Source organism: Arachis stenosperma, chromosome 4 (assembly GCF_014773155.1).
Source record: "Arachis stenosperma cultivar V10309 chromosome 4, arast.V10309.gnm1.PFL2, whole genome shotgun sequence".
Classification (NCBI taxonomy): domain Eukaryota; kingdom Viridiplantae; phylum Streptophyta; class Magnoliopsida; order Fabales; family Fabaceae; genus Arachis; species Arachis stenosperma.
Window position 1 is genome coordinate 145,474,995 of NC_080380.1, and position 14,850 is coordinate 145,489,844.

Consider the following 14,850-nt stretch of genomic DNA (forward strand, 5'->3'; position numbering starts at 1 on the left):
GATACTTTGTTATAACTAATTAGGATAAGAAAAAAGTATAATTTAATTTTTGCTGCTTCTCTCACAAAAATTGGAACAAACAAATTTAGAGTATTAAATTATTGTTAGCTAGTTAGACATGTAGTAGAAAATATTTTATGCACGTAATTGTATCTGCTCATTTTATATATAAGATAAAAATTCAGGTACAATTAATTTAATGTGAAGTTGATAGCTAAGAACTAGTAGTTGAAAATGATCAGATAACACTTTAATCAAACTCATTTAACAACTTTTAATTACCAATTGAGGAAGTATAGGGAGTCAATACATGTACCGTACAATGTATATAATGGGGGTTAATTTCAAATTAAAATTAAAGTATCGGATGTTTATTTAAAACTGTTCACATATCGGATGTTTGATTCAGTAGGATATCAAATGTTTATTATCTTTGGTACTTAGATGATTATTTTGAATAGTATGAGTGTATTGTGTTTGGTAAATTAGTAGTATTTTATTCTGAATATTCGAACCTATGCGAAGCGGATGGTTAATTTTGATTTTTTATTCATATTGGGCCAAAGAATCAGCCCATTGTACACATTGTATACTTACTCCATTGCATCTGAGCTTTTACTAGGGGTGAGCAGGGTAGTGGGTACCTGTCTGAACTCGAACCGAACAAATTAAATTGGTTCTGGAACCAAGGTAATCGGGTTTAACCCAAACCAAACCGATGATCTTTATTAGTGATTAGTTCAGGTATCGATTCTGGAGATGCGGAACCCGAACCAACTCGCGAACCCGATCATATATTAATTAAATAATATATATATATATATATATATATATATATATATATATATATATATATGACTTTTCCATTAGACAAAGATTATTCACTATTAATATGTTTAGATTTTAATGAGTTTAGTTTTTAATGTATTTTGTGTTTAACATGTTTAGATTATTTCTATTGATAATATATGTTTATTGTACTTGTTGAATTTTTAAGATAAAAATTTAGTTTTTTTTTTTATTTCAAAATCATCGGGTACCCAATTACTCGAACCGAACCAATTCATTTTTAATCGATTTAGTTTGGTTCGGATACATATACAAAAAAACACAAATCCAAACTAAATCGAACCAATTATATTTTGATCAGTTAAATTCTAATTTTACCATAAACTCAAACCAAACCGACCCGTGCTTACCCTAGTTTTTACCATTATGTTGTACTATACACCCTTCTATTGTATAATTGTAGAAACAAACATATACTACTTTTTTTTAGTTTCTACATCATTACTTTCCATATTGCATAATCTAATCTCTTTTATTAATTCGTTTTCGTTTATATACTTAAATTTTTACTATGTAATTCTATATATAAAATAGATCATATACATTCAGGTATAAGTTGTTTTTAGATCATTAAGCAAGTTAATCCAACTTCAAAATCAAAAGTAAAACTATATATATATAATAAAACGTAGTGACCGAGCATATATAAAAATACAATTTAATAATAAAAAAGTGAATCGATCCGATAACTAAGATTATAAATAATAGAAGTTGTATAGAAAAACAGGTATCTAATAATGAAAATGATTACTTACTTGGGTGGAGGTTTGGCAGGATTCTCGGAGAGAAGGGCTTTGGATTTATGAGTTGGATGTAGCTCCTTGAAAGACAGATTAAGCATCAAATTCACATTAGTCTGCTGAGTCTCAGTTTTAAAAAAGGGTCTCTGAATTATGTGTGTATATATATCTCTAAGCATTAATACAAGGACGCATGCATGGAGGTCTGTTTTGTCTTTTTCATGTGTAGTGGGATTCGACAACCCCATGCATGTTGTCTGTTCTTAATTACTCTCCATTATTCACTTAATTAAACTTATTTCAACTGCCTCTTGCTTGCATTTACCAATATCAAGGGTCAATGGTCAATGATAACAAATTAACAATACATATACATACGTAACAATATGGACAACTATCTATTATATATACGTGGCTAGAGAGTAATAAGAAAAGTATGAGGAACCAATGGAATATTTATACAATGTATGCAATGGAGGTTTAGGAAATATTAGAGATATAATCATTAGTGTTACATTTTTTCGTTAGCTGAAACTTTTGAGATGAGTGGTATCATGACATAATATTAGAGCGCTAAATCTAAAAAGTCAAGAGTTCGATTCTTGGTGAGCTCCAAAATCAGTTTAAGTAAAAAAAGGATAGATGACCACCAACAATGACCTCATCGGTGGAGTGTGTTCTACGGGTGAAAAAGGATAATCTAAGGAGAATGTTTTATTAAGTGACAAGTGAGAATGCAAATCTCAACCATTAAGTTGACTGATGATGATGATGAACATGCCAATAAATTTAAAAGATATATAGATTGGTGTATAGTCATTTATATTTTAATTTTGTTATTTGTCAATTCTATTTTTATTTCACTATCTACCATCTTGTTCTCACTATGATGATGATGATAATGATGATGATGATGAGAGATTTTATTAGCTTTTTGTACAAATCATCTTAACTAGAAACATATGTATGCTGTTCTTAGAAGTAGAAATATTTAGGTAAATTAAAGTAGAATTAAATTAGGCATATTTTAGTTTAGTTATTTATGAATTCTATTTACCTTACCAACCCACTACCATCTTAGCCAGCTAGTTTCTTTATCATATTCATAATAAGATACAACATATATATGTTTCTATATAGCTAGTAGGTGTGTATATTTACGGAGAGTTATGCTATGTGTACACTAAAATCAGCCACTAAAATTAGCTACGAGTATAAAATACATACTAAAAAATAAATATACATTGAAAATAAATTAAACTACACATGTATTTATGCACAAATATATTGATGGCTGATTTTAGTGACTAATTTTAGTGTATAAATAGCATTTCCCATTTAGGGAATAATAGAATACACATAGAGACCTAACAGCTTAATTGGTTAACTTTACACAATGCTAACTAGTAAGTGTGTGTATTTAGGGAATAATGGAACATACAGAGACCTAACAACTTAATTGGTTAACTTTACACAATGCTGATATAATAATCAAGTGATTGATTTCTAAACAAAAGTGTATTGTAATTTCCCATATCTGATAATTAAAGTGACTAAGCCTAACTATTTTATTGATTCATCATATCACAACAATATATAAGAGGGATTTTCTTCTATAATGCTATCTGAAACAATTATATTCATCTCAATCGCATGATTGGAATTGTTGTTTGTGTTTTATCAGCGGGACACAACAGCCTAACCACACGTAGATACCAACATTACATACGTACTCCCTCGACTAATAACTAACAGAAGATGTTCAAGTATGCTCTTATCCTTCTTGAAATATGATATTCTAATAAGAAGAAAACCAATAATTAAGTTATTTACCAATAGCATGTGACAAAAATTAGTGTTATTTAAATGAAACAATGATCAAGTGAAACACTAACACCTTGCTATATGCTATAAATAGTTTAGTCTCTAAGTGTGTATATTCAAAATCTTTCCAACGAAAGCAGCCATAAAAAAAAAAGCCAAAGTCTGTATTTTTTGGTATTTCAAGAACCTTCTTTTAAGACATGGAAGCGGATCTTTTGTTGCCAGAAGGTAGTGGTTTTTCAGAAACTATAAGATGGATTATGGTAGCAAAAGAGATTAAAAGTGTTGGTTATTTAGCACTCTCTATGATAACCGTTAATTTGTCAACTTATTTTCTCCAAGTAATTTCCATCATGATGGTTGGTCATAAGGGAAAACTTGCTTTCTCCAACACAGCTATTGCTACTTCTCTTTGTGCTGTTTTTGGCTTCTGTGTTATTGTAAGTATTTTTTCTCTTATCTCATATCATAGTCTTCAAATTTTTGTTTCAAAATTAACTGTGCTTTATTATTTTGTTTTATCAAACAGTTTGGAATGTCATGTGCATTGGAAACTCTAGGTGGCCAAGCCTATGGAGCAAGACAATATAGAAGATTTGGTGTTCTAGTCTACACTGCTATTGTAGCTTTGAGTCTAGCTTGTGTTCCTCTCTCTCTTTTATGGATATGCTTGGGAAAAATAATGATTTTGTGTGGTCAAGACCATTTGATTTCACAAGAAGCTGGAAAATTTGCTGTGTGCCTTATTCCTACTTTATTTGCTTATGCTACACTTTACACCCTCATTCGCTACTTTTTTATGCAAAGTTTGATTTTTCCTCTTGTTATTAGAATTTATTATTTTTTATTATTAGTTAATTATTAATGTTTGAAAATTTAAAATAAAATATATTATTAAATTATTAGACTATAAAAATTGAACTAATGACTAAATAATAATAAAATAATATATTTTAATGACACCTAACATTTCTCTTATTGATATATAGTGCAGGTTATAGTATTTACTATTTAGAAGTGTTTGTTAATAGCTTAGGAGAAGTCATAATTTGTTATTAGCTTTGACAGATGGCATCACTTGGTTAGTTAGTTCTGTTTCTGTTAGGTTTAGTTGAGAGTTTTTATATTGAGTTGAGAAATTAGATATAAATAGCTATTTCTTTGAGTTTAGTGAAATATGCATCTTCATACATCAAGGGCAAATATCTCTTCTTAAAGTTCTGCTACACGAAACAAGTCACTTTGGTAAAACCTGTGTTTGAAATTATTCCAGAGTTCTTGAGTCTCTATTCGAAATCATTCCAGAGCACTTGAATCTACGTATTCAGTTACTTTGAAACCAGTTGTAGAAATTTAGTTACTTTTCAAATTATCTATAATAAAGACTCGCATGAAGTTGTTTTCATATGAAATTGATAATCGAAAGACATTAGATATAATTTAGTCAAACAGACCAAATTATTTAATAATTTTCAACTAACAATTTCACATGAAAATAATCAATATATGCTTTTTCAACATTTCAATAATAAGGATCAACGAGATTGTAATCTCATTAAACTACCCTTCCTCTCCACTCTCTCAAGGGAACTATACAAGTTGGGATATTCCACAAAAGCATTTTTATATAAAGATAATATTTTCATGTAAAGTTATTATTGTAAACCGATAGATAATTCAATTAAATATATTGAAACTATATATCAATTCATAATATCATCATCCAAAACTAAAACATCTTTATAGAAATAACCACCACGGTAAAAATGGGCATAACATAGTTTTAACTTTTAACATTTAAAGTAGTCAGAACTTGAGCTTTTCCTTCCTAGAAAAACATAAATTGCGAAACAAATGCAACACCTCATAAGCCTCTCCATTCCATTTATAAATGAAGATTTTCATCCTGTTTTTCTCCCTCAACCAAACACCCTAGAGTTGAAGGCCAAGGGAATCAAGCTTCAAACCACCGTAATTTTTTAGAGAATAGTACTATAGTAGTAAAAGCACTATTTCTGTCTCAACTGCTATACAAGAGTACTAAATTAAAGAGCACATTAAAATATTCAACAAGTTTGAATTTTTCTTTTTTTTTTTTCATTTTTTCTTTTGCATCAGACACACAGGCATCAAAAGAAGAATTTCAAAATATATATATGTGTGTGGGACTCGATGACAAGCTGGTAGAGAGTGTTCATTTTCAATCAACAACTATACCAAGTGACTGAGTGAGGCAACACCTATATGCTGAGACCAGCAACAAAAATACAAAACCATCTCCTATGAAAACTGTGTAAGAAATTTACGGCCGACCGGCCGCATGCAGACAAATCTTGGAACAAGTAGCTTTGCGATCGTCGCCAAATTGAGTACTCTTTATCTGTGGTAAGAACAAAACATTCAACCAAAGAATTTGTAAATCTCTAAAAGTCACACAGATTATATGTAATGATGAAGCATATGTCCTAATTAACCACCTAAGAAAGATGACATCTTCTGTTGAACCTGGATGCTATAAAATAACACAAACACATTTCTGTGGCTTTTCGTCATTTGGTGGTTTCTTATCTGTCACAGGAGATAAAAAAAACAATTAAGTATAAGAGGGTGGAGAGTTTAGGATTTAAGGTATTAGGTAAAGTACTAAAATTAATTTTCATAAAAGATGTAACCAGAAATAAGTGAATGAAGAAGGCACCAAAATGAAATCAATTAACAATTCCTCAAACAGAACAGTAGCAGTTTGATCCATTTACATAGCATTTGGCACCAGAGTTGTTTGGTTGGGGAACAAAAATGAGATGAAAATTGATAGGGTGAGTTTCATGTGTTACCAAACAGCCGTAGCAAAGTGGAGTATTAAATAATTGTTAATGGAAACACAAAGTGATGGCTTTTCTAAGATAATTAAGTCATAGAATGATACCTCACTTTTGGTAACCCAAAAATATTTATCAGCTAAAGAATCACATACATGAAGTGATAAGAGACAAGTAAAAAATCCCAAATAAGCTATGTCTATTAGCAAGAAAACACATATCAGCATGTTCCTCCGGCTCCAATTAAAAGGGAATTAAAGCATATCATTTTGGTGAAGCAGTTAATTAGTAAAACAGATACCTATACAAGTAGCTTATGCCAATGCCTCGAAACAAATATTATACCTTTTTCCATAGTTGGTGGTTGCACAACCACATGCATCGTTGTGACTGTATCGGGTGCATCGCACAATGGGCTCTGGCATTCCCCAACTGTTTTGTTGTTCTCCAATATTTTTCCTGCACTAATTAGCTTCACATCTTTTACCGTCCTTGGTCCATTCTCCTTATCTTAAAATCAGAAACACAACAGATTCCACACATCACTTAAAGGTCCGGCAAAAGTTTAGCGTCTAGCCCATAATATATTGAACCAAGAATATAAACATTTGCATGTATGACACAAAAATGAAATTTAATGCTTCGGTATTATTCTAGAGCAAATAACTTTCATCATATCTTATCTACAAACAAGTTGGAGCCAGTACAGAACTAGTAAGTATGATCTCAGTGGTAGTATATAAAAATGTACTCACATCAAACGAGATACGTATTAAACAATGGCACTGATACTTAGCTAATAGCTACAAATATACACTTGAACAATTACTACATAAATAATAAGAACAATTAAAATTTCTGAAAAACGCCAGTGTATAAATTTAATGAAATAGATAACATATAAATGTGTCCTTGTAAGTGACAAATCAAAAGGTACTAATGCTAAATGAAACAAGCAAGACATCATTGGATAAGGTTAAGAACAAACAAACTTTAAGAAGAAACTACTGAACAAGGCATATATACAAAATGATTTTCAACATTTTATTGTTACAGACTGAAAATGGGAGCCTAAAACAATGTGTTCTTTTTCACAAATCATGAACTCCAACAGAACCCCTTTCTATGAAGTGAATGATGTGTAATTCAAAGCTTCAACAATTTCTGAAGGTAAGCTGCCTTTAATAAAAGAAAGTGATCAAAATGAAAGATTAATACAAAGGTGTGTTCAACATATCTATACACAAGAATCTGCAGCTCTCATCCCTCCTTTGTACAACAATTTTTCAGTTTTCACCATTGATAACTTAAGATAATATCAGGAATACAAAAAAGAATTCTAAAAAAGATAACACCGCAACACTGACCTTTTGGCCACTGAGCAACAATACTTTCTTTCAATGTTGCAATACTAGTGGCAACAGGAAAACTTTTGGGGCCAATATCAGAACCATCAATTAACCTAAACTTGATCTCCAACTGATCTTGATTCCCAGCCATGACCAAGAGATCTAAGGAACTTTGTTGAAACTAGAAAAATCCAATAGCTTCAGTTGTGAGTACTTCAGAGACTAGGGTAAAACTTTTCAGTGAATCACTTCAATTGAGTTGTTCCACTCATGAATATAACAGGATTTCACTCAAGAGTCTATGAGTGCTCTGCAAAATCTGACACAAAAGGGGAAAATAAAGTTTGAGTGAGAGTTCTCTCAGGGACACATCCACAACCACAAAACATGCAGAATCTGATACAGGAAACCACTCATACTAAGATAAAATAAGTAAAATTTGAAGGTTCAAAACAAATAATAAAAAACTCAAAGCATAAGAATATGAATGAAGAAAAATTAACAATAATTGAGCAGGGTCCATCCAAGGGAGAAAAATAAATAAATGAAGATAAAACAGAATAAAATGATTGAAATCCAACAACTAAGCTCAAAAGGGAAAAGCATCATGAAAAAATTCAACAGGAAGGAATCCAAAAACAGTTATAGCAAAAAAGAAAAAAATAGATCCAATCCCCAAAAGGGTATGCATCAAACTAAAAAAATCATATCAAAGTTTCAATTTTTCAACTGGGTCAGGATTAGAACAACAGGGTATAAGAAAACCTGAAAGTTGAAGACTTTATGGTTGCTTATGAGTAGGGTCTTATGGCACTGATCTGGGTGATGATGATAATTGAGGCACTCACAAAAACTTTGTTTTCAGAAGAACCAGGTGGAAGAAGAAGAAGAGAAAGTGGATGCTTCCTTTTCTTTGAGAAAAAGTGTGTGCCTTGTGTTTTATTTTGTGCAACAATAATTATAATTAATAATATTAATAATTAATACAGTAGCATTAAAATTTGAGAAGAAAAAAAAAGTGAATTTTTTTGTTAACAAGAACAAGGAACGAGGCTGCTTCGGAGTTTTCAAAGTCTTATAAATCCATGGTCAAATGTCTCCTTGTCCCTTCCGATGGCTGTGGAAATGGAAATGGAAATGAAAATGAAAATGGAGGAGTTAGTTAGTATCAAATCATATTATCATTACATATTTCATGAACATAATCTAACAAGATCAAATAAGATTTTGTGTGGTTTATTGTTGAGACATAAATAGAAAAAATGGATATCGTATAATTTTGGAATTAATAATTAATAAACGGTCAAATGTTTCATTTCCAAACTGAGTCATATCATTAATTTTTATGAGATTGATTTTTGTATGTCAATCTAGAAAAGTTTTAACAATCTTTGGTATGGGAATAATTATTTTATTTATTTCGTCAAAATAACGTTATTTGGTATTTTAGTTTTGTAAAATAATCCAAATTATTTTCTAACATTAAAGGTCAATTGGGTGACCTTCTAATTATGTAGATCACATGCTCACAATACAAATGAATAATAATAATTTATACTTATTATTTGAACGTTATCAAATAGAATAAATTTGATTGAATGATACATAAAAATTAGGCTCTTAATTTTGTTCAATTGTATATAGTGAAATTATTAAGTATTCAACTTTTAGTATAATAATCTCAAAATTTATGTCACTGGACCCCTATTTAATTTTCTAATAGAACTAGAAACGGTGATAATTAATTAATTATATGTACTATATAAAATATTTTACATTAAAACTTTATATACATATATTGTAAATTGTAAATAGGACAATAAAGGGAAAAAGTATATTAGATGATATCAATTTTAAAGTCCTTACATTTAGCTGAAAAGAAAAATCTTAACTAGTCTAGTGTCTTTTCAAGTTTTAACTATTCCTTTTCATATAACAAAATGTTTGCACTACTATAAATGAATTTTCTCAATAATGGGTATCCCCATGAAAAGGCAACGCAGCTGAGAGTGATTTAAACCTGAACATTTAATAGCATCTCCTTAACTTGTAGTACAAACATATATGTGCCACTTTTAGTATAAATAAACCTAGGTTGAACTCATTTAGATTGTTCAAGTAGTCAATTCATTCGTTTGTTTAAGTAAGTATTAAAAATTTAAATTCTGTCTTGTATATGTAGCAATATATTAGCTAGCGACAGACCCTTAAATAGAACTTAGATCTGCGATAAATTATTCCTAAACCTATTAAAAAATACCCGTATAAAAAAACCTAGGTTGTTAGTCCATTTAATAATTTTTTAGACAAAAAGTATATATAAAAATATAGAATTGCTGCATGATTATGTAGCAATTATAACTTGACGTTACCACTGCATATTGTTTGTGATATTAATTTAATGGATTATTTTTTGTATAGAAAAAGGATTATTTTGCACATAAGCAATTAAGCATGATTAGATTTACCAATATCTAAACTCAAGTTCTTGAATGATTTGAATTTTAGGAATCCTTATCGGTTATCATTTTTTTAAAACTCAAATTTGACTTCCCAATGCACCAAATACGTATCTGGTCCATTTAGTCAAACTTTAGATAATTTAACGAAAAAAAAAACATAAAACGTTCTATTTATAATTGGAACATCTCAGTTATTTCTTTCAAAGGAAAAAAAATATAATGTATAATTTTTCAAAATATGTATAAATTGTTCATTCAATAATGCCCTTTTAATATGAGATGTATAGATATTATGTATTTATGTAAATATTATAATTAGAGTAATGTTATGCATTTAAATTTTTTATAAATTAAATTTAATCAAATTAAATAATAAAATTTAAAATAATATTATTTATCATTAATTTTTGTTAATATTAGATTAACTTAATAAAATTTAGTTAACAAAAATATTTGAATGTATAATATTATTCTTATAACTATTGAGATGAGATAGATAAATAGATATAGGATTTTGAATTTAATCTATGATTAATGAAATGAATCTTCTGATATGGTTAGGGGTGGAAAATAGATCAATGAGCTTATTGGGATCTGGGGTCTAGCTAGGTTTAACCTTCTAAAAGTTAAAATCCTATTCAAATTATTTATTAGCCTAATTAGCTTTATATTTAGGTTTGTTAAGAAGCCTATTAGGCCAATTTAGGCCGGCTTGGACTTATTAAAATCTAATAATATAAACATAATTATTTTGTACAAACATAGGAGGAATGGATTGTGAATTTTCAATTTTGGACCTTTCAATATGTGACACACACAATTATCATCGGATTTGAATTTTCTAAATTTTGAATTTTATTTTAGAAAATAAAATATAATTTTTTATTATTTATTTTATAGATAAAACAAAAAAAATATATATAAAAAAAATCATTCAAGAATAAAAGATCACATTTTATCTTTTAAAATAAAAATTTAAAATTTAGAGGATTCAAATTCATTACTACCAATCTATAATATTTATTTGACATTTTAAACATTTTTGTTTTCTTTCAAATTTTGAATCTTAGGTCACAATTTAAAACTTATTTAAAATTATAGGCCTTAAATCAAGCTAAGGTCAGGCTGAAAGAATTACCTATAGCAGGTTATAAGCTTGGTCTAACTTAGTTTAATTATTTTCCTACAAGTAATATCAAATTTTACTATAAATTAGATATTGCATATGTACTATTTTATTTAGGTTTAGTTAATCTATTAGTCTCTATAATTTTATTAAATTTTTAATTAAATTTTTATATTTTTTTAATTAGATTTCTATACTGTTTTTAATTTTATAATTAGGTCTTTTTTAGTATAAAAAATATTAGAATAACTGAATATTTTTTCACAAGTTAAAGGTATTCATAATTAAAAATCTAATTAAATCTTTGATCGCATATATTTTAGAAGAAATATTCTGTTAATTTTAACATTTTTAATATAAAAAATATCTAATTATAAAATTAAAAATAATATAAAAATTCAATTAAAAAAATATAAAAATTTAATAAAAAATTTAATAAAATTATAGAGACTAATAAAATAATTAAATTTATTATCTATTTTCTTGATTAATAATTAAAATGATCACATAATAAAATTTTGACATGTGAGAATCTATTCTCACCCCTGAGCAATGAGCATATGGAGAATCTAATTTGATATATTGTGTAAGATATTAGAAATGTGAATGTGTACAAAAGACTAGTCCAATGCAAGGACACAAAAACAGTCTTAGAAAGCAGCCAATGTTATTACAAACAAATAAAGATGAAATGATAAAACTTGAAATTATGACAAACCCTTTGGCCTTTGGGACAATAATAGACAATAGTCCTTATCTCATGATAGCTGACACTCTAAATTCTGTACAATATGTGGGACCTATTACAAGATAAGAGTTACAAATGTACAGCATCAAACAGATTCTTCATATACCAGATTGATCCTACATTATTTCTTGTGGTCCATTGCATAGTATTTATGAGAAATGATCATTCATATGGAAGACAAAGGATAAAATAGTCTTTTCAATTTTATTTGTTAGTTAAATTGATTTTTTTTTAATTTATTCAATCAAATTGGTTTTTTCAAATTTTTACTAAATATTTTTGTAGCCTACAATTCTTAAAATACATATTCCTTATTTGTTGAATTTGTTGTTTTTTCATTGATTTCGCTTTATTTGTGAGGATTTAAAATATCATAATAAATTTAAAATGTAACCATAGTTTGTAGAGTTTAAAATTTTTTTCTAAATATAAATAAATTCTCCACAAATAAGTGAAAAATATGAAGGACTGGTTTAATTTAGTATAAATTTGGGAGACTAATTTAACTAATAAATAAAATTTAAGAATTTATTTTGACTGCTTACTTGATCATAATTATATTATGATAGTTGTGTATTTAGATTGGTGTTTAAATCACCTATTTAAAATACACAATTATCATTTTTCATTTTATAAATATCATCTATCACTTTAATTTATTTTTGAAGTTTAGGGTTTTCTTTTATTCATATATGTATAAAAAGAAAGCGAGTTGGAATTCACTTTGTTATTATGATTTATGGAGGTTCTTCCTGAAAAATATTATGTAACTATTTTACTAATATTCATTGAATCAATACGAGACATATTTCAATCATGGTAGAGTTAATTAGTGTGGAGCCCATGCAATTTTTTTATAAAAAATTGATTTACGAGAATCATGCATGTTTAATCTTTATAACAAAAATTCTTGTGAAATTGGCATTTCAAGTTTTCCAAGTCCGGAAAACTTTTGATATGGTTTATATTAAGATTTTCAGTAAGGTGATGAATAAATTTCTGAAAATTTATATTTTGTATATTAATAAAATTTTTTAAAATAATAAATATGAATACATTATTTTTAAATTAATTTCTCTAATTAAAATAAAATATCTTAATTTAAATTAATTTATTTACGTTTATTATTATAAAATATATTTTTAATATTTTTTAAAGATTAATATATTCAAAATATAAATTTTAAAATTTTATTTATCACTTTATTCTAAAATTTTCGGAAGAATAAATTCTTTACTAAAGGGGCACAACTATGTAGCACTTGTTAATTTTTAATCACTAAGCCAAATTATTGATAAATTATGAAATTCCAAAGTAGAAAAATGGAAAAAGGGGCCCTAATAAAATGTAGGGTCCATAATATTTTATTCCCAAAGTCTCAAGATATAAGATCCTTCACCCACTTTGAAGAGATCACAGACTGAGTGAGATGAAATTTTGCTGTTGGGTGCTATGAATAATAATAATACATCAGAATAGTTGTAAATGGAATTCATGTCATCACCAACTTAGCAACACAATGCACAAGAATACAAGATTATTCTCTCATATTTTATTTTATAATTATTTAAAATTGCAACCATGTCAATTCAAGATAGTACAATCTCTTTACCAGAAAGAATCTCTCTACCAACATGACCATAAAAATAGAATTAGTTGATATGCTAGGTGATTTATAAGTTAGTGAAGAGATTTTGAATTTAAGTTTTGGAAATGGAAATTTTTTTATAGATTATATATAATGAAGAGTATTTGAAAAAATTAGCATAAATCCTTTTCATAATATATAATATAAAAATATAGATATAAATATATGTAACGGTGCTATTTATTATTATTTTAAAAAATTTTTTTTTGAAGTAAAAGAGCTCAATACAATAAGGTGGAGCAACAAAAGAACCAAGAACTAAACAGTAATAATAAACAATCCACAGTCATCTCCGGCATTATCATCAACAACTATTTGGATCAACTCTATTCCAATCCTTATAACTCGTAAGCGACCTATTAATAATTTCCGTAATTCCTGCTTCTTGACTTCTGAAAATTCTGTCGTTCCTTTTCATCCATATATGCCAAACAATAGCAAAAAATCCAATTAGCCACCTATTACGTTCCTCCTATCTTACCGTTACTCTCATCCAGCTTTTAAAATGTTACTTAATTGTCCCTGAAACAATCCACAATCTAGCATAATCAAACAACCAAACATACCACACCTGCCAAATAAACTAAAAACTAAAAAATAAGCAGCGGAAGTCCTCAATATCTTTTTTGTATAAAACACACCCGCTATCCAACTGATCAATAACGCCTAGCCTTGGTAATCTTTCCTGATGTTATTCCCCCAATTGATGTCAGTATCACAAATGAGTTATTAATTATTTGTTATCCCCTGATTATATTTTTTAAGTCAGTCATTTAATTTTCTATTATTATTTCACTTTCATACTTATAAAGTTTAATAGTAATAAGGTTGAAACTTGAAATACATGTGGAGGGGAAAAAAGAAGACCTCTTCCTCCATGAGTTTATACTTTATAGTCATCACAAATGGAGACAAGAATAGAAGAAAGAGGAAAGCACAGCTATAAGCAAAGTCATCATATAGGAAAAATTAAAAATGGGATATTGATAACTAATTGACATAATTAACAACTGATTGTGACAAATCAGCCACTATTATTGACCTTAAATCAAAACAGAACAAAACAAAACAAAGGCACCTACACTTGCACCAAGAGCGAGTTAAGCATTGTCTCTAATTCCACCCACAAAAGATATGGTATTAAGATTTTCTTTTTCCCCAGTATTACTCACTTTATTTTTAACCAATATGATTGTAGCTTCTTAAATTTTACAACTAGAAAATGACCAAGCTTTTTCTACCATATTTTGTTGGTGTCTGGACAAAATTAAACAAGAATCAAAAG

At 28.1% G+C, this 14,850-nt stretch overlaps 1 protein-coding gene across 2 annotated transcripts; it reads right to left on the bottom strand.

Annotated features, from left to right (window-relative positions):
* Positions 1-5,099: 5,099 nt before the first annotated feature.
* Positions 5,100-8,672, bottom strand: LOC130976004 (membrane-anchored ubiquitin-fold protein 2-like). 2 transcript variants are annotated; one of them, XM_057900730.1, is made up of 5 exons: positions 8,347-8,604; positions 7,600-7,900; positions 6,578-6,742; positions 5,891-5,981; positions 5,100-5,793 (listed from the first exon to the last, which is right to left on the bottom strand). In XM_057900730.1, the coding sequence occupies exons 2-4, from the start codon at positions 7,730-7,732 to the stop codon at positions 5,926-5,928; spliced, it is 354 nt and encodes a 117-aa protein (XP_057756713.1). In that variant the 5' UTR covers positions 7,733-7,900; positions 8,347-8,604; the 3' UTR covers positions 5,100-5,793; positions 5,891-5,925. The 2 variants fall into 2 exon arrangements, with proteins under 2 accessions (XP_057756713.1, XP_057756712.1); XM_057900729.1 differs by lacking the exon at positions 5,891-5,981 and having other exon boundaries at positions 8,347-8,672.
* Between the last annotated feature and the right edge of the window lie 6,178 nt (positions 8,673-14,850).

What these genes read in the sequence shown, in the direction of transcription:
- LOC130976004 (XM_057900729.1), bottom strand. Translation starts at nt 7,732, where the DNA reads ATGGCTGGGAATCAAGATCAGTTGGAGATCAAGTTTAGGTTAATTGAT. An exon ending in TGTTGCTCAGTGGCCAAAAG is followed by an intron (nt 6,743 to 7,599) that starts GTCAGTGTTGCG and finishes TCTGATTTTAAG; the next exon opens with ATAAGGAGAATGGACCAAGG. An exon ending in ACCACCAACTATGGAAAAAG is followed by an intron (nt 5,794 to 6,577) that starts GTATAATATTTG and finishes TTCTTACCACAG; the next exon opens with ATAAAGAGTACTCAATTTGG.